The 25,602-nt window shown below is 40.2% G+C and overlaps 2 protein-coding genes across 3 annotated transcripts in view; one reads left to right on the plus strand and one right to left on the minus strand.

The window, feature by feature from the left end:
• Nucleotides 1-25,037, plus strand: part of lrtm2a (leucine rich repeat transmembrane protein 2a) — a 29,018-nt gene extending 3,981 nt beyond the window's left edge. The window contains exons 2-7 of the mRNA XM_006780693.3: nucleotides 4,111-4,310; nucleotides 17,836-18,065; nucleotides 18,588-18,713; nucleotides 19,139-19,227; nucleotides 19,719-19,876; nucleotides 20,943-25,037. Of these exons, the coding sequence (XP_006780756.1) occupies nucleotides 4,226-4,310; nucleotides 17,836-18,065; nucleotides 18,588-18,713; nucleotides 19,139-19,227; nucleotides 19,719-19,876; nucleotides 20,943-21,463 (1,209 nt within the window). The 5' untranslated portion in view covers nucleotides 4,111-4,225 and the 3' untranslated portion in view covers nucleotides 21,464-25,037. The remainder of the gene's footprint in view (nucleotides 1-4,110; nucleotides 4,311-17,835; nucleotides 18,066-18,587; nucleotides 18,714-19,138; nucleotides 19,228-19,718; nucleotides 19,877-20,942) is intronic.
• Nucleotides 1-25,602, minus strand: part of cacna2d4a (calcium voltage-gated channel auxiliary subunit alpha2delta 4a) — a 98,146-nt gene that overhangs the window by 41,385 nt on the left and 31,159 nt on the right. The gene's annotated exons all lie outside the window — the stretch shown is intronic.

Consider the following 25,602-nt stretch of genomic DNA (forward strand, 5'->3'; position numbering starts at 1 on the left):
AGGAGCTGAGAGGAGGGGAGGAGGTGTTACGTGATTCCTCAATAGGCAGGGTCACTCTGACACCCAAGTATTTACACGTGTATGTATATAAATGCGTGCATAGGTGCATGTGTAGATTTTGGGTGCCCCCTGTCCAGGTCAAAAAAAGGTTTCTGAGAATAGCCTGGCAGGCTTGATGCCACATCACCAGTAACGTGGCTGCAGAGGTGACCTTCTGCTACACCTTCAATACATCAGTTCCAGCATACATAGGCAAATGATGACATTTTGGCAAAGCTTAACATGAATGAATTGCACATTTTAACAATTCAAATGTTATTTCACATGTGAAATTCTGGACTATTACTGATCTTGCTGATGAAATGCAATGTTTTGTTATTTATTCCCCAGTTTGTTCCACTTTTAAGGTCTTCAGCACTGTTGTTGTAACAGAACAAATAAGAATTGGCCAGTGCGATCAATAAAGTTAAATTTACTAGTCAAGATGCCCAAAGGGCGATATCGGCTGAAATATTTGTACCTCCCTCCAAAGTAGTTTAAAAATGGCAAACCTTAAGCTAATGAACGGCAAAAGAGAGGCCAAAAAAAATGTCAATCGCTCTTTGTCTAATAACCAGATGTGAGTTCCTTTCACTGTATTTGCAGCCATTTAGAAAAATTAATGATTTCATTGTTTTACTTGCTTGCAAAGAAAAGCACTGTTTTCCCTCCTTTGAATAAATCCAAACATAAACAGAGCCATGAATCATCTGAAAAATGGCCAACATAAAAACCCAGGCGCCAGTTACAGTTCCAAAGGTGAAAAAAGGAAATAAGAATTATTTCACACAGAAATATTCAATCTGAATGAAAATTAGTTCACAAGCATGAAGTTAAATCTTTGAAGAATGCACTCTTCAAATGATATACATATGAATTCTGCTGTGCCGAGGCTGTATAGGGGGCTCAGACAAGCAAGGATCCAGAAATACCCACGTTTTGGTGAGTCTGTTGGTTTTCAGTTGTTAATTAATTGTAGAGAGTTAAATTTGAATCACACAGTCACAGTATCAACCAAGGTAATGTAGCTTTAAAGTCACACCCTACCAGCAAAATCAAAAATGAAACATTTGCGGCTTAGAGCTTAAACCAAACAGATGAATCTTCCAGAATTTCTCAAGTTCCCTCCATTGCTCATTAATGCTTCTGAGTTTTCCAAAAGAAGCTCGTGTGCTCAGTTAAAAAGAACAACTGAAATTTCCCAGTAGAGCAGAGCTAATGTGACTTTAATCACATGCAGGAAATCCATCTGCTGAATATCCTCGGTGCATGCCTCTGTTCCTTTGTTAAGGAGAGAAAGGGACCGAGAGGAAGAGAGGGAATGAATGAAAGCCACGAGGAGAGAAACGAATGCTGAATAAATGAAGGTCACAAAGAAAGAAAAAAACAGGAATAAATGTGGAAATATTAGAAAACATACCAAAATAAATAAAGAAACATCAGTTTAGTGCTTTATATTTTCCTCAGTGTCTGCCAGGTACTAATGACAATAATGATACAACAAATAGGACAACTCAAACCCACACACGCAAAAACACTAAAGAGGTGGTGCAGGAGAATTTTAATGTGCTTCCTGTTTCACCCATTGCCCTTATTTTTACCTCCCTACTCCTTCTGGTATTGCCTGCCTAGTCTCTATTTTTCTTTTTATCCTTTCATCACTATCTTCTTACTATATCTCCTTTCCTCATTATCCCACCTAATTCAGTGACTCCACCACTTCTTTCTCCTCTCCCCTAGTATTGATATACAACCAATTGCAATTATCGTACTAACAACTGATTAGCAGACTGATGGAGCACATTGATCGACCGATACTTCTCAAAGTAAGCCTCCATGCACAGAAAGTTGAACAACACAACAACATTATCCTCCAGCTACCTCGGGTTATTTTTCTTAACATGGCTATTTAAGGTAGTACAGGTGTAAATTAACAGTTGCTGCACATGCATCATCAAATGAGTGCAAATCACATGCGGAAATGCACCTTTGCCTGTGTTCAACTCGATAGCGAAATGAACCGTGTGGAAAAAGTCGGCCTGAGTTTTCCCTGCAAACAGCCAACCATCGAACAACAGCCTAATCTGATTAGTGAGATATTTCACACACTGCTTGGGTTGTGATGACACTTTGGGGAAAAGGCACATCTCACAGCAGCACACTCTAGCATTTTCAAAATTACTCTGATTGGCCCAGGGGGGAGGGGGGTTATGAGTCAACACTGTGCCATGTCAGTCATGTCATAAGAGCTTTCTCCTATGGTAATTTCCCACTTGAAAAGACCTATTTTCACTGCAATTACTCAACAGTGACAAGAAAACTTTGTTTTTAAGCATGTGAGATAAGTTTCACTACAGTGATGTAATTGACACAGGTCATTCATTTTTCAGTCCATCTATCGAAATGATACAATAAACTTTTTTCCTCTCATTTCCTCTCTTCCCCTCTTCCACCTAGCTGGTCATGGTAGATGGCTGCCCCTCCCTGAGTCTGATTCTGATTTCTTCCTGTTAAAAGGGAGTTCTTCCTCCCCATTGTCACCAAATGCTTTATTACTGGTGAATGCCTGATTATTGTAGTTATCTATCTAATTTTGTAGAAATCTTAAGGCAAGGTTTGCTGTGAATTGGTACTATATAAAGTAAACTGTACTGAAATTAGTTTACAGAGTTACAAGTCCAAACAACAACACATCTAGCTCTATGACTAGCTCAAACAGGCCACAAAGACAAATTTATAGGAATCCTGGCAGCTCAGCCAATCTCAGTCCATTCTTCACATCCAGTTGGGGGCATTAACCTATTTCATTCTCACTTATAGAACAAAATAACTGGGTTTGCATGAGAAGTTAGTGAGGGTGGTCACTGTCTATGCAGCTACTTTTGGAAAAACCAGTAAACTATTCTAATGGTTGTTAAATCATGTCTTTATCGATATATACTGAAGTTTCAAAACTGGTTTTTAATTAAATCAAACGTCATCTTTATGGGGGAAAGACTTACTCGTGCTTCGACCAGGGTACAGACGCAACACATCTACAAGTCATCTTTCAGCCCACCTTCATCCCAGCTCCTCTTTTCATGTTCCATGTTTATCTGTTCTCACTCATGCCCTCTGTTGTGTTCTGGATCTTGCTGCTGTCTTGCCAATCTCATCTTTACCACATACGTGCGAGAAATGAATGGCCAGAAAGTCCAAGAACAGACCCGACCTAACAAATATGGAAGATCGACAGTCTTCTTTGAACTCTATCATAGTCCTAACTTAACTTAACAATATAAATATAAAAAAAAAAAAAAAACATGATATGTAACTATGTTTTCTGCAGCATTCTGCAATGAGGAGGTTTTGCAGATTTGCTGCCTCTATTAGGAAATCAATGAGGATAGTTTCACTGTTTCCTTTGCTAAAAGTTTTGTTGATTTTTTTTTCATAGATTTGCCAAGCTGAAGCTTTAGAGAGTATAAGCAGCATTGTATCACCTTTTGCTGTCTTTGCTCAAGGGTAGTTCTGTAGCCTCACAATAACACTTACACTTGTTTATTCTTTCCATTCATCCCTCCTTTTCCTTCCCTCCCACTTTTGCTGTAATTTACAGATTCAACATTTATCTCTCTCTCTGTCTCTCTCTCACTGTTGTCTTCCCATTTCCCTCTGTGTCATTCACACTTTGTCTCTCTGTGCCAGACAGTTAACACTAGGGGGTCTGTCTGCATTAAAGGCAAAATGATTGTGTAGACTAAAAGAAAAAAACATGTGGTATTTATGTCTATTATGTACCAGTGGTTTGTGATGACTGCATGCGCATACATAAATATGCACACTTGCCAGGATAGGTGCAAACGCAGAAGCACACTTTTAATGTATCACAAACATGAGTCTTCGCACACACACAGTATCCTGCTGCTTTAGCCTTCACTGCTGACGGCATATGGGAGTGCGCATGCATGTTTGCATTGGGGTTTTGGCAACCCGTGAGATAACAAATCGATGCGATGCGGTCTCGGGATCAGGATTTGAGGTTGGATTGTGGATGTGTTTGTCATACTTGTCTTTTCTCTGTCTGTTCAGGTGATTTGGTGTGATTTTTCACATTCACCACATTGTTGGGAGCCACACTCATGGCGCCTTGACACCGCTTCCACAGTCCCGTCCCTCCATCAGAGGAAGGCCGCAGTGCTCTGTCATGCCCCCCCACACCCACCCCCCCGGGGGCACTGGCCTTCCCCCAGCTAGCGCCACTATCTACCACTGCTACTTGGCCAAACCAGGTGAGTCAATAAAACAAAGAGCAGATTAATAGGGACAAAATTGAGTGAGTGAAATGAAAAAAAAAAACAAGAAGAGAGGAAAACATGCTGTTCCTCTCCTACTCAACTCCAGTCTATTTTATTCACGTCTATTGTACTCCAAACTATGCATGAAAGGAGGAACACTGTCTGTTTTGACAGCTGCTAATATTTGCATGCCAGCATGATTGAACACACACATACCCACGGACATGCGCGCACTCAAAGGACAAGGGCACTGAGCATACTGTGGCCACGTGCCAAGGCTTCCACAGAAATGCCACATTACTGTATTAATCCAGCCAGTGAGATGTAGTGATATGATATTTTCTTTCTTTAATTCACCCTATCGCTTCCTTTCCGAACCAAGATTTCCTTTCCTTTCACTTATTGTCCTTGTTTTTTCTGCATCTCACTCCTTTTTTCACCTGTCACCCTTTGCCTCTTCTTTTTATTCCTGTCCATCCCTGCATCCAAGTCTCTTTGGACCCATTATCTTTTTTCTTTTTTTCCCCCTTCGTCTCATATTGCGGGTACACTCAGTCAAAACAAAAATCCATCAGAAGTCGGGTGGCATAGCAACAGATAGGACAGCTGTATGCGTGTGTGTGTGTGTGTTGTGGAGCAGACAGTGGCACAAATGGTTCTCACTCTCTGAGAGATTCCAGCCAATTTTTCAGCTAATAGGCAAACACAAGGGCACTCCTTTCCTCTTTTGTTTTACATCATGCGCATGCTGAAGGAGCACATGCTGTAAATGAATGGCTTTACAAAAAAGAGAGACTAAGAGAACAGGGATCTTTGTCTTCCTGTTGGTGAGGTAAGGTATTATTGGTCCTGAGGTGTCTGGGGGAAAAAAAAAAAGACGCCCCCACAAACTGCTGTGTAACACCGAGGACACTAAATAACAGGGCAACACTATCTGTCAGAACCTCCAAACACCCACACAGAAACTCTAAGTCAACAGATATGCCTCCCTCTGAGTTGCTCGTTGTCTCCATACCAGTACCTTCCCTTCTCTCTCTACCTGCACTTTACATTTTCTCCAACCTTCTCTTATCTCCATATTTAATTCAAATCAGTTTAACTTGGATGCCTGCGTAAGCTTTAGTAGCATATTTGCTGTAGGGTCTACTCTAAGCTGTTCAGGAATAGTAATTCCTCTAAAATATTCTATCTGTCATCAAATGTCTCAGAGCCTTTCCTTGCAATTACACTGAATCAAAAAGAAGCACGCTGTGTTGATGCCAAAGCTCTCTCTCAGTTAAGATAAATGTACTTGAGCGGCACATAATGTGCACTACAAATATTTCCAAACTCTTTGAAAACAGGTGTTTTCTCTGTCTTCCCTCTGCTTTTTCAGTGTTGTTCTGTATGTCTCTGTAAGCAAAGAATCTCCCTCTGCTCTCTCTGAGGCTGTAATTCACACACATACATATACTATATAACTTACTGAGAAACGGATATATCGAGAGTAGGAAGCAGTAAGAATTTCATTACATCAACGCCAGCAATGACAATCAAATCATGAAGCCTGCGTGTTGCTGAAGAAGTTCATTCAGAGCTAGAATTTGACAGGGAGGATTTGACGTGTTTCCACTGAATTGTCATTATAATTCTGCACGAACTGCAAAATGCTGAAGAACTCGAACGGTGTGAAAATGGATTAAGAAGAAAAATGGAGAGAGACTTTTGGGAAGTGTTTGTATTCTTCAGCGTCTGCTAGTTTGGGCCTTGATGGATGGAGGCTGTGGCAGACATCTTGTGGGTGTTTTGCAGTTGTTGTGCCAAATAAAATTATCAAATGCAAAAATGTATTTAAATGCTTTACCCTTTTTGTCTGGAAAATTGATACTCGGATACTAACTGACACTAAAATGACTATAGGATTAGATATTTATTTGCAACAACGCTGATATCAACAGTGCCGCCTTCATCCTATTGACACAGAACTCCGCACATTTTCATTGAACCGTTATCACAACCTGGCCAGCACACACGCTAACAAGCTGTTTAAGTATTAGCAATTACCCACATTAGCTGCCATTATCATTAAGGTAGTGGCTAGCAGCTATGGCTAATGATGAAGTTAATGTGCAAGCTAGGCAACAAACATTATCAGGCCTGCTCAGCTGTAACTGGCAATGTTAATTTAACAGGATAACACAATTATTTGTCCTTTAAAAAGTGTTATGTTTCTCTTAAAGTCTCAGATTAAAGGAAAGAAAAGTTTATCAGCAACTCCACCGAAACAGTGGCAGCCTACTTTATCAACTCTATTTGATCATCTGAAAATATGATGCCAAACCACCAGAAGACAAGACATAAACCCAGCTGCATGGTTCATGCCATGCATTTGCACAAACCACTATCACATTACTTTAAAAACAATCCCTCTTGTGGTATTGAAAACGGTGTTAAGTATTTTTCTGGGTATCGGTATCAAGTTCAAAATTCTTGTATGGTAACAACCCAGATATCTATCTGGAGTTTTATATTCCCTGGTGAATATACGAGCTAGAAAACCATGCACTCCACAAGTTTGACCAAAATCCAGAAATACTCTAAATAGTTACACTACACCATCAAGAAACGTTAAAGAAAAATGGCTAAAATGGCTAGTGACCTTTAGGCACGACAGCTAAAGAGTTCAAAACTTAAAAACAAACTAGAGGGGGAGAATATAAAATATGAGTGACACAAAGTGAAATACAGGGAGCAAGAAAAAACGGGGAAACAGTGGGGAGTAGAGATGAGGAGGAAGAGAGATGTGAGATCAAAGAGGCGTAGTGAAAGAGAGCAGACAGTGAGGAAGGAGGAGGAGAGGCGAAAGAGGAGAACAGAGGGGTCTATGAGCGACACGGAGACCATATGGTGCCTCCAGGCCTCCACCATCCCAGCAGACTGTGAGACTCTTCTGACACATACACACACACTTGCACACAAGAAGGTATCAGTTAATTCCTACTCTCTCTCTCTCTCACACACACACACACACACACACATAAGCATACACAGGATCTGACTGTGAGCTTATGTGTTTGTTGCAACCCCAAACAAAGCCCTGGCTGCAGAGCTTCTAATCAAGAGAGTGATAGTGAAAGAGAGAATGACAGCAGTTGGGATTTGGCTTTGAACAGCGATATAATACACTGGCTGGGGTTACAATATTTGCTTGGAGTGAAGCCATAATACCGTGACTTAGCATTATGCTTGGAGTACAGCTGTAATACAGTGCACTGACTAAGGGTGTAGCATTAGGTTTGGAATTTAGCCATCACAGTTAGTTTAGCCGCTTCGAGCTGACTGCCATTAAAAACAGTAAAATGGCTTCAATGAAAAGTACTTTTTGGTCGACCTGCAGCAGCTACCAGGTTGTTAAACTGATTGATTAACAAAGTGTAATGATTTAGGGTCGATTGTAGGGTAGTCAAGATGCATACCAAATGAGCTAAAATGCCCTTTATCTCAGAGTCCCAGGATAAACTCCCACTCAGCTAGACCTTTGCTGCTTGTCATTCCCTGTTCCCTTTCCCCCCCGTTGCCTATCTCTGCTGTGCTGTCTAAATAAAGGCGAGAGGCAAGAAAAAAAAATCCCTACCACCAGGTGGTTAGTAGCTGGTGGCACTTTTCAACCTTGCTGTGATGTTGGGTTTGGCATGAAACCAACCGCAGTGGGACACTGTGTGTGTGCAGCATTAGGGTTGGAGTAGAGGATCATCCCTTCACATAGTGTTATATGAGACTGGAATGACAGCTCGTTGGCAAACCATACAAAGCATCTGGCTAATTCAAGTTTGCGATCAATAGCTATTTTAATGTAACTCGTAGTTATTTTTATAGAGAGGCAAGAAATAAATAAATATCCTAATTATTAAAGTCAACAAAAAACAAAATTGCTTCATTAAAGTAAAATGAAAGAGGATTTCTTTGTTTCTTTGTTCTGTAAAAAAATGTAATTAATATTGTTCCCCTTTACTCAATTTTACTTCAAATTTTCCATATAAACTTTTCATATTTTCTTATATGTTATTATATTTTATTGGGGTTTTTTCTGTGCATATGTAAATATCATCTAAAGCAGCGGTCCCCAACCTTTTTTGCGCCATGGACCGGTTTATGCCCGACAATGTTTACAAGGACCGGCCTTTAAGGTGTCGCAGAAATATACAACAAAATAAAACTAGTACCACTACTGAAAAATAGAAGAGTTATTCATAACACACGTGAAAAGACCCAGGAAAACCAAGTTAACGATAACAAAATGACACTGAAAACCGATAAAAACCCTGAAAACCACACATTTCACACCTGAGCCTCAACTCTCGCGGCCCGGTACCAAACGACTCACGGACCGGTCCTAGGCCCGGGGGTTGGGGACCGCTGATCTAAAGGGTCACTGTGGCTTGCTCCCATGGCCAGCTTATTAGCTGTGTCTTGTAATATGGCGATTGATTGTGGCGAGCTATAATCTTGTTTGTTGTGGCTCTAATTTTGTGACAGCTCGGCTCGAAGGCATGCAGAAGTCTCCATGCATATATACCCGCCAGCTCTTTCTTTTTTACCACTGTGTGGTTAGATGCAGGTACAACAGGAATGTGCCAGATGAAACACACAAGTAAATGGTCCTGGCCTACTTTCAAAGGACACTGGCAGGGATAAATCCGCTGGATGGTGTTTGTGGTGCAGATAAATCCTAAGCCCCACAAACAGCATTTTAACACTCGCCAAATGATAGAGATACAGTATCACACTCACAGCACATCTAGCACAGATCTAGCTTGACACTGATAAGCTATAATGATCATAGCGAGGCTATTCCTGACAGAAAATATTCCTTTTCTGGCTAAGTAATCACAGAAAATGGCTGATGATGGTCCTAAATTAATGGTCGATAACACAGCGTTTTGAGATGTCCTAATTTAGTCCTTGTGAAAAAAAAATAAAAGCCTCTGAAAAGGTCATGCAATTAGGAAAAAAAAGATTTCTAGCATTTCGGAACTAATTCTAAATTCAGGATCAGAGCAGCTACTTCAGACCATTCTAAATTTATATATTACAATCATATAAAAAGGAGGGGTTTTTTTTCAGTCCTGTGACTGAAGTTCACTCTCACTGTTTCCACAAGAATTAAGAGGGTAAGGAGCAGTCAGGTGCTGCTAATTAAACGCACTTTAATTATTGATTATCTATATATAAAAACAGATGTTTGCAGGTCTGGAGCATTCAGGTGTGTGTAAACACAAAGCCGCATTTTTCCTGGGAGTGGATGTCTCAGCAAATTCACCCCAAGGTCAGACTGCATCTCAGACTTTACAGGCGTCAGTTAGCATGTTACAGGTTAATGTTTATGACAGTACAATTAGAAAAAGACTGAACTGAATAAGCGTGGCTTGTTTAGAAGGGCTGCCAGGTGAAAGCCTCTTTTCTATCTGAAGGGAATGTTCGCAAAGTTGCATCTGAACAAACCACAAGACTTCTGCAATAGCATCCTTTTACAGACAAGAGCAGACAAGTATTCTAATGTGAGGCCATAACATTTACATGGGTCATGCAACAAGACAATGATGCCAAGCACAGCAGCAAATCTCCAACAGATCAAAGTGCTTGGATGGAGTAAACTTTGTTTCCCAGTACTGTCTTTTTTAACAATACTGTAAATTCAATTCTGATTATATGATGCTAAAAATTTAGTTCAAACACATTTAATTACAAAATAGCCAACTGAAGATTCAGAAAAGAAACTGGCATAAAAACCACAGCATGACAACTATTTCATATATAGAAGTTTGCGTGTGTGTGTCTGCGTGTGTGTGGATCAATACCATCTGCCTATCCATCCTGTCTGAAGAATGAGTGGGCATACATTACGACTTGTCACACATCCAAGGCAAAGTCTATTCTATTCCTGTCACGTTGATGCTGATGCGACATCAAAAGGCGGACGTCCTTCTTTTTCGTTCCAAAATTTGAATGTATTCAGCCTTGAACTACACCCCTGGTAACTGGTCAGTACATAGTGCGTCAAAGAGCTGGTGTTGCAGTGAAGTACCACGTGCAGCAGCTCCAATGAAGGTGTTGACACTGCCTGAAAATGATGCTTTCTTTTGCTTTCTTTCTCCCCTCCCCCCCCCCCCCCCCCCAACTCCTTTTTGCTTTATCTCTTTGTCTTACCTGCCACTCTTGCTAATTAATAGCCACTATCACAAACAACAATGTCAATGCATGTCACACGCTCCCACGAGGCCCACTGTTGTGTGAACGAGCGCGTGTGCCACTGCAAATTGATACAAATAGCAGGAATTAGAGAGGCAGATCGGCCTACACATTACCCACTCCCCGCTGCAAGTCAAAATAATGATACTGTCTTACTGGCGCATCACAGGAGAAATGGACAGGGGAGAGAGACTGACGCAGCAGGTGGGATAAAAATGGAGAATGAGAGCAGGGCTGGAGTAAACAGGAAGGAGAGAAGAAAGGGAGCAAGAGAGAGAGAGGGAGAGGTAATTGGAGGTAATCCTACCGGAAGAAGAGGTTTAAAAAAAAATCAAGATTTGCAAGAAAACACTCTCTCCTCTCCTCATCACAGTGACAGCAGGAGTACAGCCTAAACCCCTACGCTGTGTTCCTGCTTATCCTTAAATGGTACCAGTGTGTTTGTGAGTCAGTGTGTGCGACCATTACTTCCTGCGTTTGGGTAAGCGATTTTAAACGGATCTGCCTGAAAGTCAGGCGGAAAGATGCGTGACAGAAAATAGATAATGTGGGGCAAAGAAGAACTTCTTTCCTCTCTTATCTCCAATAACATTATATGAGTGATAATGTAGCTGTACTGATAGGTACTGTCTGTCTGTCTGTCTGTCTGTCTGTCTGTCTGTCTGTCTGTCTATCTATCTATCTATCTATCTATCTATCTGCAGTGTATTGTGTGTGTGTGTAGACGTATTAACACACGCAGTCACACACACACACTAGCTGGCTATTTTCTGTCTGCTAAGTAAATAAGGTCTTGGGTTACAGTTGAGATCAGGCATATTATAGCCTCTGAGAAATTACATAGATGTTGCTGCTGCTGCTGTAGAAAAACAGGCAACATTACAATTCATGTTCTGAGGTAATGCAGATGGTTGATTTCACATTATATATGACAGGTTTTAAGATATTTGTTGTGTGCCATTCAACTTCAGGAAAACCACACTAGCCACTAACTGTCAATAAAATGCACCAAACACATGCTTTAAATGATATATACTTACATAATAATATATAATATTTGTACAACATTTATCATATTTAAGGTGATATGAAAATAAAAACAAACAAGGATTAAAGCAGATTCAATAACTTCAATACAAAATACTGAAAATGTGCGAATGCAACGGATTCATAGAACTACAAGGGCAGGTTGCTTGTTTAGGTTGCCCCCCCCCCAAATACATTTCTGCCCTTTTCCCCTTTGTTGTGAGAAGACAGTGGACAGGAGAGTAGAAAGCTGGGAGAAAGATCAGGGGCCTCGGGGCAGATTCCAACCTGGGACTCTGCATTAGCCTTAAGGGCACATGAATCACCTGCTTCACATAAACCAGTGCCCTTACCCAAGCGTTTAAACAAACAAAACAGTCACGGAAATAAATTAATTTGTACATTCAAAAAGCTGTAACCAGCAACAGTTTATCTGATTTATCATCTGATCACAAAATTAGCTGGATGGATGCCTGGATGAGGACTTTTAGGGTTATTATCTTATTCGCATAAAGGTGTGCTTTAACGTTATATCAAGGGCGTTATGTGGTATTGGCAATAGTCCAAAAAATTAAACTCTAATAGCAGCAATGGATTTGTTTCAAACTCCGAGCATAATGAAAAAAGAGTGAAGAAATACGGGCCTGTGAGTCTGCTGCGCGGAGGACAGCTGGTCGTCCTCGTAACAAGATAGCAGCAAGTCTGTCGCTTGCATGGAAAACAGCTTGGCCCTTGGTAACATACAACTGGGCTCAGTAACAGTAGTGCCGGAGCTGATGACATCATTCCTGGGTTCAGTGTCACCCAAGGGCCCTTGAATATAAACTTACAGGCACAAGAGGGCCCTGAGGTGTCAAAAGCCGTTACCTTGGAGACATTGTCAAACATCGCCAGGTACACAGGACTGCAAAGGTCATCCGATACTGTAACATGTAACAACGATACTGTACTGCTACAAAACTTCAGAAGATACTGTAAAGTAACATATTCATCACAACATACAGTAATGCTATTAGTTTCACTTCTTATTCAAGAAAAGAAATAAAATAAACATAAGGTGAGTCTGAGAGCCTGGTCAGCACATCAGGGTTTTTCTGCATATAAAAGAAAGAAAATCGCTAGCATTGTAATAAAATAAAAAACAGTTTTAAGTGGTTTTAAGTAGCATTTAATTTACTCAAACATAAATATATGTCATCCTATCAAATGGCCTGCTGTAACAGGAAAATTCATTTATACCGTTCAGTGAGATAGTACAGGCTCTTTGCTATAATGATTTACTTTGCTTAAATACCCAAAAGCCCGATTTTGAACCAGAGAAACTTAATTTAAAAAAAGCATTAAACTTACAGCAATAAGGTATTTAAATATAGTAGTGTAACAACATTAAACAAACAGAACAATAGTAACCAAAAAAGTCCCTTTTTAGTTTACATCAAGAAGTTACTATCTTACATTAAACTGTAGAGCAGAACTTTTGTCCGTTTAATTAAAACGTGCATGTATTTCCATGCGTATGTCAGCACCAGCCATGACCCTGCAATCCTTTCCATATACAGAGAAACTATATAGACAGAAATCGCCTCCAGGGAAACAACTGACTGCGCACAGAAACACAAGGACACACATGAATATGCAAACATACACTGGCAGGGATAATCCTCTTTCAGAGATTACTTACTATAGGTATGCCATTTGAACTCTCGCACAACTTCAAACACAAAAACCAGCACACATACATTGTAAATGGGTGGGCAAGCTATCATGTTAATTAAAAACAAACAGCTCTAATGATCAGTCGTTTTATTAAAATATAATTGGAAAGTCAGAAAAGAGGTTAAGAAATATGCATTTTCTTCATCAAGAGAAACTCTTCAGCCTTCATTAACAATTAAGAATGTGCTTATTAGTGCACAAACACACTATATTTTCATTCTAATATGGTAAGAAATATGCATGGATTTGGAATCCAAGGCAGCAACCATTGATTATTAATACCGCTGCTTGGTGTCTAAAAGTTTCATGACTGTCACTTCTGACAACAAGATGAGGCTGTTTAGAATCTGACGAGCGATACTGCCCTTAGAGTTCCCTTGATTGAACACAAAACACACTTCTGCATTTTAATGCTGCGTCTTAGTTTGTTTCCCATCGCTGAGAGCATCGCCAGCCCACACTTCCCAAGAATGTCAACGCTTTTACGGATTGTGTTAGGGAATTCTTATAAAAGATTCAGTCTGATGCCTGTTTGGACTGAGCTAAACTGCACAGAACCACTTAACTTATTTGGAAAGAATTCTCCCTGTCTTCCTCTAAATGTGGCAGAATATTTCCCTCCGTCTGGTTTGGCTGTGTGGAGCGCTGCATCAGAGAGGATTTGGAGAAGCTAAAATAAGCCAAAAAAAACAACAACCACCTCCTCCACGAGAGCAGCTAAAACCACTCATAAATGTTGGAAGATCTGCTTCAGCACTGAGGGGAGGGTGGCAGCGGATGAGTTATAATGTACAGTAGCAAAGGGATGGGAGAAGAGAGGGGCGGCGTTAGGCAACAGATATGAGAGAGTGGAGAGAGAGGAGGAATACCTTTGCAAAATAAAGCAAAGGTATTCTTTGGTGCACAAAGACGACCGCATTTTGAAAATGTGACATTATATGAGAGGAGAAAAATAAACACAATTTCTCTCTCTCCAGCTCCGTTCCGCTCTCTCAGTTGTATAACAGTGCTTCTACCTCGGAGCTACATTATCCTCGCAAATCTCCTGCACTACTGTACCTTTACAAATAGCTCCAACCTGTTATGGGAAATTCAAAGCCACTGTATAGCAAAAGCCTTCTAGATTCCTACTGAGCTGCTGGAGTGAAAGCCTGGCACTCTAAAGCATTTCCACTACAAAGTCAGATGGCACAGGAAGCTTCGGGATACTTTAAAAATCTCTCCTTTTATCCATTTGTGAAGTGGAGTTAATTTTTCCCAGAGATTAAGATTATACTGTAGGATAGAGAGAGTTCTAGAGCACTAGTACTTTTTTATGAGGGCACAGCCTTCACTTGCTGAAGCTCTTTGGATCAGAATGTAAAATAGGGCAATGTCCTGAGTGAGGGAGGTCATTTTCTGTCTGGAAAGGAAACTGTGAGAAAAAAGGGGCTATTTCTGCACCAGTGCAAGTCTAAATTATCTTAATCATGTAATATTATGATTAAAAGAATTATGTAAAAGGAACAAATAAAGTGCTTAGTTAAATTTATCAAGAATGAGGGAAAGTAGTTCACAAATAAGCTAAGAAACCTAAATAGCAATTCTTACTTGTATACAATTTTAATTGCTACCATCATCTAAGAAATTCAAGATTTAAAAAAAAATGGGGGAATGAGCTTTATTTTGTCTTGCAAAGTTTTTAGATGAGAAACTCTATACCACTTTCACATGATCAGAAGTTGGTAAGATCACTACCCAGTCACACAGGCCTAAAGAACAGTTAGCAAACCACCTGGCAATGAGAGAAAAATGTGTATTCCACTATTACCTGAGTTGTTTGATGGAGGCTGGTGAAAGTCACTGTGAAATCAACCGCTAAAGTCCCATTCACCATATCTGGAGACAGGTTAGTGACCCTCTGGAAATCACTAGAGTGTATTCCGCAACTGGTTGGAGACTGGTTTCTAAAGGCTGTCGGCAATCACTAGCATGAAATTGGCTGCACAGAGGTATGTGGTCCTGTGCTGGTAGTAGCAGTAAGTCACAGCTTTCTCAGTTTCTGGTTTGTGTTTTACTAATGGTTAGCAGTTAGTTAGGGTTTGTTTTCAGACAAGTTGATGAGTAAAATGAAAAATATGAGTTGCCAAGGCAATCTGATAGTGACAAAAGAAACTGCAAAGTGGATCTGGTGCAGTTTCACCTGGTGACAGCCAGCGACTTTAAGCAACCGGTTGTGGCACACAGTACATTTTTCCTTGGTGACAAGATTTTCCAAGTGGTTGCAAACTCATGAATAGAAAAAAAAATCACGCTCTCTAAAAAAATTGGTATTTTTCTTGGATTTGAAAAGAAAAGAGGGGCAAGCATGAAGCAATAACTTAAAAAAAATCCTTTTAAGATATTTGTTGGATGATAATTGTTAGAACAGGAAAATTATAGTTCTAAATTACTGAGTGCTGACTTCTATTTAACTGCTGTAGTTTTAATTATATTGCAAACTCCGAGTGAATAATCTCATTTGTTTTTGGCTTTTATCAGTAACATTTTAAGGCTATTAAAGTTAACCAGTAAAAAATAACTCAAATAAAAAGCCAATTCTGTTTCACAATGATGCTTTTGTTTTAGGCTTTTGTTATAAATCAAGCACATTTTTTCTTTACAGTTTTAGCTTAAAGAGTTTAAAGTTTTAGAAAAGACAATAAAATACATTTTGAATGAATATACACTGATTATGATTTTGGCTATAGCATTTTATCCTATAGAATAAAGCTCATTAAGTGTATGTGCTCAATAAACTATACAGTAAACTATACAACAATTTGACATGAGACTACAAATACGTCCATTAATACATTTATCTCAGCATCAGTCAGCCCTTCATTCCATTCTGAAGGACTTGTCATTTATGATTAATTAGGCTTAAGTTCACTTTCTGGTACTGAATTTCCTGGTTTCCTTTCTCACTGAAAGTCAATTTAGAACCAGTTCAAAAGGAATAAAACTTTATATTATTAATGCTCTTTCTCACTGCGCCATAACAAACTTCATATTTTATCAGTAATGAAATACAGAAGCCCTGAGGAAAGAAATGCGGCTTTAGAAGAATGATATGACTTTCATATCACTCATACCTTCTGACCTTCATCATGTTGTTTTCTCTTTTTTCAGCTATGTGGTCTGGCAACCAAAGATCTATTTCACTGAGATTTGTCTTATTCAGAGCGTTAAATGCCATCTGAACCACTGTGTGTGGTGAGGGGGGGAATGAACCTTTAATTATGAGCCAGCCGAAGGACAGAAAAAAAATCAGAAAGAAAGCAATGCAGATAAAAAATAATATAACAACAAGGGAGTGAGCAAAATTTAGTGTGGCAAAAGGGAGTCGTGCGCTAAAAAGTAAATGCTAATAATATGCAGATGATGCAAGAGATGAAATCTGGTGGCAAAACAAAGAGTCCTGTCAGGATGTAGAAAGTGCTGTGTCTGTGTCTGGAGTATAGACAAAGTGGTTTTCTTAATATTACGCTTTGTTGCTGCTTAATACACAAACACATGCCCACACACACATACACTCACACACACTCATGCACAGAGAGAGATAAAGCCTAAGTCGTGCCGATAAGCAATTGGATGGAAAGAAAGTCAGCCACTGTAACGAGACACTGAGGGAATACAGAGCAGTGCCGAGAGACTTCGAGTGAAAGGGAATGAGAAAGATAAAGAGACTCAAGTGGGAGAGGGAAAATTATTGAAGGGAGAGAGAGACAGACAGATGTTAGGTCACACAGAGAAACAAAGAGAAGAAGAATGAGTAAAAAAAAGTTTGAAGTAATAAAAAAAGAAAGAACAGTGAGGAAAACTTGAAACAAAGAGGAAGGATGTAACAGGAGAAATAAACAGAGATAATGAGCAGAAATGACGAAATGACGGTAGTCTGCAGGAAAACAAGGATCTGAAAATGAAATAAAACAAAGGGGATTTCCCTCATGAGATGCACACAAGCACACACAGAGAGAAGGGAAAGAGAGACACGGTAACTAGTCTGAGTCTTGTTTTGGTTCAGCTGTGATAGTTCAGGCGGAACATGTTTCAAGTTTGCATGATTTCTCAGATTCGTAGCGGAAATCTCTTCTGCAACTTTCAATCAGACAGCGATGAATCAGATTCTCTGTGCAGTTTCTAAAACGCTTTCTAAATCATGGAAATGAAAAATCAAATCAAAAATCACTTCTCCAAGTCTGTTTCCCTTTCCTCTTTAATTCTCGTTTACATCTTTCTCTACATAAAACTGTACAGTTCTGTGTATTTGACACAACTTTAACATCCTCGCCGGCATCAAAGATAATCATTGTTTCTGCTTCCTATTAACGTCGTAGATTGAGAGGCTATTTCACAGACACTTACCATGGGCTGGATAATGATTCTTTCACTTACTTTCTAATTAAAATCATAATCATAATTTACACTTTCCCTCCAGTCCCTTCCGGTTGTACACATAATTGAAATAATAATTCACAAGTGTGTTTTCTCCTTCCTTCGCTCCCTCCCTCCTTCTCTCTTCCCCCAGTCTTCCTCTGTGTCCTCTGCCTCCTAGCTGCATTGCTGCCGCCAACCTGCTCCTGCCCTCCTCCCTGTCTCTGCTCCTCGGACAGCCTGGTGGTGGACTGCAGAGGCCGGGGTCTCTCCTCTCTGCCTCCCTTGCACCTCCTGCCTCCAAGGAGCCGATCACTCCTGCTAACCAACAATAAACTCGCCTCGCTGGGAGCAGCTGCCTTTGCTAACCTCACTTCTCTGGAGGTTGTGAATTTTTTCTTTGCCTCAAAGCTGAACATGTTGTGGGTTGTTGTTACATTGTTGTTCATCACTGTGTGTGCAGCACAATAAGTGATATTGTCTGGCGGATCTTATATTGAGCAAACTGCAGAAAACCTCTGATCTCAGACTGAAAAGTTAAGAAAAAGTTGACATTTTCACGGTTTTGCAGGAAAAATTAGCATTTACTGTGGCTGGCAGCAACAAAACGATTGATAGTTTCTGTGCAATGAATACAACCTCATTAGTTACAACACTTGGCTGCTCTTTATTTATGAATGTCTCTTATTTACCATATCAGATACAAGTAATTGCTTCTGTTTCCTGTCAAGGCTTAATGTACAATGAAACGTTTGCAGTTTTTGATTAATTCAGATTTTCATCCCCACCAAAACACCACTAGTTATTTTAAACATAAGTGCCAGATTAAGCTAAAGTTATTTGTAATACTCAAAAAGATCATCTGTCAATTGTCTAAATTGTGCATAATTTGCATGTGTTTTTTAGGAACTGGACATCTCTAATAATTACTTGGATAATTTACCAGCCGGATTATTCAGAGACATGTCCAACCTGACAAGATTGACTCTGCGCAACAACTCCTTAACAGTAATGGACAGAGACCTCTTCCAGGTAGGCACTCTAAATTACACAGCACCATACTTCGTAAAGCCTTCAACACTGCTCACTAAATACAGAATAAATGGCATTATTCCAACTACAAATCACATAGGACACTCAAATATTCCCTGCTTTGTCTTCCGTGTACTGGGTGAACTTCACGGGCTGTGCTTAATCGAGCCAACCTGAGCAGTTATACTTAAAAGATTGGGCCCCTGTCCAGGTGTTAAATTAGTAACAAACCATTTTCCCAGCACTTTCATCCACTAAATCAGAACAGTCAGTAGGATAAGTCTGTGTCATCACTTCACTTGGGAATGTAAATTAGAATCAGCAGCTGCCAGTAGCTACATGGCAAAGATGTGTAAAGCCAGTGGGTTTTATGAAAAAAAAGTGCCCAACCATCAAACAAAGGCCTGCTTTTGATGTTTCTACAGGGTCTGAGCGGTCTTCAGAGTCTAGACCTGTCATTGAATGGTCTGTCCACAGTTCCTCTCGGCCTACTGGATGAGTTGCAGAGCCTAAGGTAGGTACACACCAGCATACATTCATTTACACTGATTTTAATCGGGTGCTCACTTACAGGACCAAACACCAGAGTATGATCACGATCCAGAATTATGAACAATGTAATATTCCCTCATGAGTTACGAGGTCAGAGTCGTGGATAATGTTCCAGATGGAGAGCGCAGAGATCTTAGTTAACATAATCAGAAGATTATAAGATTATTGTAATTTCATGGAAGAAGGTGAAAATGTTGGAAACCTTTCTGAAGACACTGTGTCTATGCTGACCAGCTGGCACAGAAACTAAGCAGCACTACTCGTGTTAGTCAGGCCAAGGCAACAATGTTGACATAACCAGTAAGACTGATAGTAGTAGTACCAAACATTTTCAGTAAATAATTCTGTTTTGTTTTTTTCCCCTCAATTTTAAGCGTTACATACCCATACAACACTGATTATTCTGATATAATTCTACTAAACTATTATTATTATTATTACTTTTACTCCAAGGTGGCTGTCCCTAGCGGGTAACAGGCTTCATGGTTTGGAAAGGGCAGCATTTGAGCCGCTGGCCAATCTGCAACACCTGGAACTGGGACATAACCCCTGGGAATGTGACTGCAACCTCCGCGATTTCAAACACTGGATGGAGTGGCTGCTGTACAGAGGTGGCTGTTTGATTTATGTTACAAGAACTTTTAAAGGCTACGCTTGATTTGAACTGAGGGAAAAGGACAACAGGCTGAATGGGGTCACGAAAGAGTGGGCAGAAACGAGAGGTTATGGGGCTGGGTATTTGTTTCCATTTCTGCAACACCGTGCTTCTGGCTGTATAATATAAGCGCATCAGTGTGATAATGCGCATTAACGCGCTCATTGTGCGCTTCCTTGTACTGTATCCACGTGTCTCTGTGGGCTGTTAGTACATCAGATAACCACAGCTGCTCTCCGCTCTCTCTCCTCATGTGTAAAAATCTACATTCACCTCAGTGCCTTGGGCCCCAGCTGCCCCGCTAATGAAGCATCTCTTCTCTTTTATGCTCTATTCTCTCTGTTCATTCTGCTCTCTAAGATAAGCAGACAACTTGCATGAAGACATTTCATAGCTCAACATGTAATCATGGCAGTAGCAGTCTTGCAGAAAGTAAGACAAAGCTTGGGAGCAGCCTGTGTTGACTACTATATATGCACAGCTGTAATATCTGGAGATATTTGTAGAGAAAGATGTGTTTGTAAAAGAGTCTTCTGCCACAAGCTGAGATAAAAATCTGGGGCTAAATACTCATTCTGTCTTTCTGTTTTGCACCGCTTTTATCTTACTGTTTCTGTCACTTAACCTGCCCTATCTGAAAATGCAGATCAATGGCTTTCTAGCATGTGACCTTGATACGAATACTGTGTTTGCAGGCCCGTACCCTCGTGCCACCAGTGGGAAGTAGTGACTCAGATATTTTTCCTGTCTACACATGCTACCGCTTTTTGCTGAAGCCAGGCATGTCATCTCATGAATTATACAAGGGTTTAGTTGAGGCTATCTCCAACCTAGCGTTGCGGGCACAGTAAACTTGGTGTCTGTGAAGTGATGTATGACTCATCCCAGTGTTGGCACAGCCACCCCCGACTAAGTCTTCCCCACGTTTTCTGTTAATTGGTAGTGCTTTACTGACATAAGGCGTTTTATAAATGACCTCTCACTGTCCTCTTGTCTCTACACCTCTGTCTCTCTCCATTTAGGGGGGAAGGTGGATGCGGTGGAGTGCACACTACCGAAAGATCTGCGTGGGCGAGACATCCGTGGCGTTCCGGTGGAAATGTTCAACTACTGCCTCCAACTCGAAGATGAGAACGGAGGGGGTGAGGGTTCTCGTTCGGGACAAGGAGGCGGTCCTCCCTGCAGCAGGAACGCTCTCAATCCCAGCGGCTCGACGCCAGTTTCTGACAGCAGCGGCAGCGCTGCTGATGATTCCTCTTCAAACACTGGAAGTGGAGGAACAGGTGGAGAAGCTCCACAGGACTGCACCCGCTCTCGCTACCGACCTGTAAGCGTGCGGCGCGCCATTGGTACGGTTGTAATTGCCGGCGTGGTGTGTGGCATTGTTTGCATAATGATGGTGGCTGCCGCGGCTTACGGCTGTATCTACGCCTCCCTGATGGCCAAATACCAGAGAGAGCTAAAGAAGAGGCAACCGCTAATGGGGGATGGAGAGGCTGATGGAGAGGACAGGGATGAGAAACAGATCTCCTCTGTTGCCTAAAGGAGTGATGGCATGGGGGTTTGGCACGTCAAAGGCTTAGGGATGAAAAGGGTGAAAATTAAAAGGGCTCAAAGAGATGAGAGATGGAAGAGCTTGTTTCAAACACACAGACGGTTATAGTATCTCTCCCTGTGACTCTCAAACTGACACCTCTCCCACTTTTTGTCTTCCTTTCTTTTTCTATTTTTAACCTCCTCCACTCTGTCGTTCTCTCTAACATACTCCCTCACACATACACCTTATCTGCTCCCAGATTCTCTCTTCCATTTGGACCCGTTCTCACTGCAGTATTCATTCCCAAACATCCCTCCAACTCGCCTACCAGCCACCTACTGATGTTGAATTTACCAGTATATTGGCTAGGAGAAAAAAAATTGGTTCCTCTCTCTCAGTATGAAACATATCATTTAAGTAGTTACAGAACACTCATGGTATACGATGAGCCAGTTTTTGTAAACCTGGGCTGAGATATCAGGGATTCATAATTTGTACGGTATTGACTGGACCAATATGAGAAGAATTTCTTGTATCAGGAAGTAGCCTGCAGTTCTCAGTTTATCTGTAACCTTCTCCTTCTCAGCCTCTCCAAAGCCAGTAAACCCCTCAAGAAACCAAGACCTGAGCACAGAACCGTTCACTCTCTTCTGGACTGATCCTCCTCTGATTTCTCCTGGACCTCCAAGACCTCAAGAAAGAAACTGACATTAATGAGGAGAGCTGATAGAAAATTAAGACGATTTGTAGATGGAAATCCGATCTACTACTTTATCAAAGGAAAAATATTGAGGCTAGATCTGATATATGTAACAGAAAACCATTTGGATTTACAGATGAGCATTCATTTACCACATTAGTGGGACTCTGGCCTGTTCGGATCAGACTTCACTTTTTCTCTGGATCTTCTGTGGACTAATTTGAGCCTGGAGGTATTCAAAACTGAAGCTGTCCATGAGATTCTGACTTGGATCTTATCAATCAGCTCAAGGAGGATTAAACCATATGGCTGGAATGTTGAATTTGCTGTATTCACCTGCTTCAGAAAAAGCTCCTACTTGTTTGATGCTTAAGATAGCTATGATAAATGTCCGGACAGATCAAAAGAATCAGATCAAATCCATGTTCTGGTGTTACTTGGACTATGCTTCTGGATCAGGGAAGATTACACCACAGTTACTGAGATCCAAAGGACCACAGACTTTGCTTTAAAGCACATGCTCTTTGTTCTGAACTCATTTTCAAACTCCTTTCACCTATCAGAGGTGAAAGTTTGCTACGATGGCATAAAAAAACTCTCTGAGAATCCTGGTTTTCTGGCAAGGACTACAAAAATTCATCTATAGACTACAAACTTCAGGCTCGTGCACTTTATTTCCCTAAACAGATTCCCTCTGGCTTCTCCCTTTCCGTCCTGTCCTCCTTCTTTCTTTCTAAGATGGATGAATTGCCTGGAGGGATTATTAAAAAAAGAGGGATTAAACTAAAAAAGCTGCTATTTTTACCCCTCCTCCTTCTCATCCCTTTATCTCGCTATCTTTTTTTTCTCTATCCAGTGCTATTTGAGGAGGTTTTTTCACACTCCTTAAAGACTCCATCCTTTTGTGCATCCCTTCTCCCATAGTATTGTCTGTTTGTTTTTCTTGAACAGTCTGCAATATGCAATGGAAGTTGCATGAAAATGTCACTGCCAAAGAGTCCTTGTGTTTAAAAAGAAAACGTAATTATCATTAATTTGAGAGGAATCGCTTGATTAACACTCGTTTCTCAGTGCAGTCACAAAAACAGTTTGATTGTTTGCTTTTTACGTTGTGTTTTCATGAGTATCCCTATCTATGGCCTGGTAAACGTTATTATTTTACAGTTAGCAGAGTACAATAACTAACTTAAGTTCCCCCCATACTAAAACTATCGTTCCCTCTCAATTTTTGATTGGCTGCGAATAAACTTATATTAATAGTGTGTTATCTTATATCTGGGTATGATGCAGATAAATATTATTATACTAGTCTTCTATGGTGTGTTGGCCCAACAATCCAGAATCGTTTAAAGTAGCCGTTTACGGTTTTTCTGTATCAATTCATGATGTATGTGTTTTATTGTGTTAATGGCTTCTATGTTCTGTTTTAGATTTAAATATCTGTGTAACATTTCTTTGTTGTTTCCATTTATTTGTGTTGACTAGCTGGTAAGGTTTCTGAAAGAAGCATAGAAAGAGTTTACCAGCTTATGCCTAATGTTAATCTGGTTGGGATCATTTGGCATAGAGCTCTAACATGTATTTTTTTTTTTTTATTTAATAGCAGTGGCTTTATCTCCTACAAATATTTTTTCATAATGCACAATCCCTGTTTGTACAGGATTAGTATTTCCAGGAGGACCAAATTATATCCCTGTGTGTGTATTTCATGCACATAAGTAAAGTCTGTGTTTCATTTAAATATACTGACATAAACTCTGGATATGATGGCAAATGTTGATTGGAAAGTACTTGTACTATAAATAATAACACCTACCTTTTGACAGGTATCTACATGTTCCTTAAATGCTCCCAAATTGTCATTTAGAATTGCCAATGCATCTTCTGTAATCTTAAACTGGAATGAGGCACAAAAGGTGTTTAATTTTCCTAATTAAGTGATTTCCATGATGAGGCTAATATTATCACAGGAATTCTGTAGGTAGGTAAAGTAGGCATCGAGGACTGGACTTTTTACTTCACAAACTATGGCAGAGTTGTTGTTATGATGAAGGAAGCCCTTGGGTAATATTTCAATCATGTACAAACAGAGTTATTTTAAAATAAGAAACAGTATTTGCATTTATGAAGATACTTTCTGTCTATATTACAAAGATGTCAAAATCTGTATCTACAAGCTTATTTTTAATGGATTGTTTTTACAATATAATAACTATGTTCAATGTGTATTAAAGTTACAATGAGAACAATTTGGAAAAGGTCAGAAAAAGTAAGTCTAGCTCTTCTGGATGCAAGAGAGCTGACTGATGACCAGAAAGAGCATCTCATCATAGAGTTCAAAACGCCTTGGGTGTACATTATAGCTTAAGATTTGTCAAAATTTAATAACAATGGCTGCTTCACTAACCAGATGCAGATGGTTAAGATGCAGAAAGCGCTCAAGCAAAAGCAATTTCCAAATTAGCGTCACAGTGGACGTCTTCATGGATGCACATGCTGACATTAAATACTGTGTGATATAACCTTGAGACTCTGAGGTAGCGCCGTAACGAAAGCAAAAGCTAAACTCTGTCTATGAATCCAGAAACACTATCCTCTCGCCCCCTGGTCTGCAGGTCTTGTGTTGTTTGTAGCTAAGTATCTTAGCTAGCTTGATCCTGTTCCTATAGTCTGTGTGCATAAAGAACAATACATTCTAGTTTGTTACGTAAAAACTGCAGCAGCCATGATGACCAAGGGCCTCTGAGACTACACTGCTCAGAAATCTACATGTGTTGTGTTGTTATGACGATTGTAATTATGACAATGATGATATGAAGATGGTTATGAAGCATTTCCTAGTCAATATGCATTGTTTTAAATAAAAACATATCACACCTATGTCATATTTGCATTCAGACTAAATATAAGGTTTAAAAGAATATAAGGACTATTTATTTAATAAATATAATTTGGATTAAAGAGCACATCAGCAGATATAGGTGGAATAAGTATACAATGTCAAAAACACATTAATTAGCCTATACCTTCATATATATATAAGATATATATGTTTCAGCTTGCAGGGGTCTTTAACCTGTCGCTTGCCCAGTCAGTAGTACCAGCGTGCTTCAAGACCACCTCCACTGTGCCAGTGCCGAAACACTCAACGTGCCTGAACGACTATTGCCCTGTAGCACTCACACCCATAGTTATGAAGTGCCTTGAGCGACTGGTCCTGGCACACCTCAAGACATGCTTGCCCCATACACTAGATCCCCACCAATTTGCCCATCGAAGCAATAGGAGTACAGAGGATGCTGTATCCACAGCGCTACACTGTGTACTCTCACACCTGGACAACAAGAATACTTATGCAAGAATCCTGTTTGTTGACTTCACCTCAGCATTCAGTACAGTTATTCCCTCCAAGCTGATCACTAAACTTGTGGAAATTGGAATCAGC

The sequence above is a fragment of the Neolamprologus brichardi genome, chromosome 17 (assembly GCF_056152115.1).
Source record: "Neolamprologus brichardi isolate AB-2024 chromosome 17, ASM5615211v1, whole genome shotgun sequence".
In the NCBI taxonomy this organism is placed as follows: domain Eukaryota; kingdom Metazoa; phylum Chordata; class Actinopteri; order Cichliformes; family Cichlidae; genus Neolamprologus; species Neolamprologus brichardi.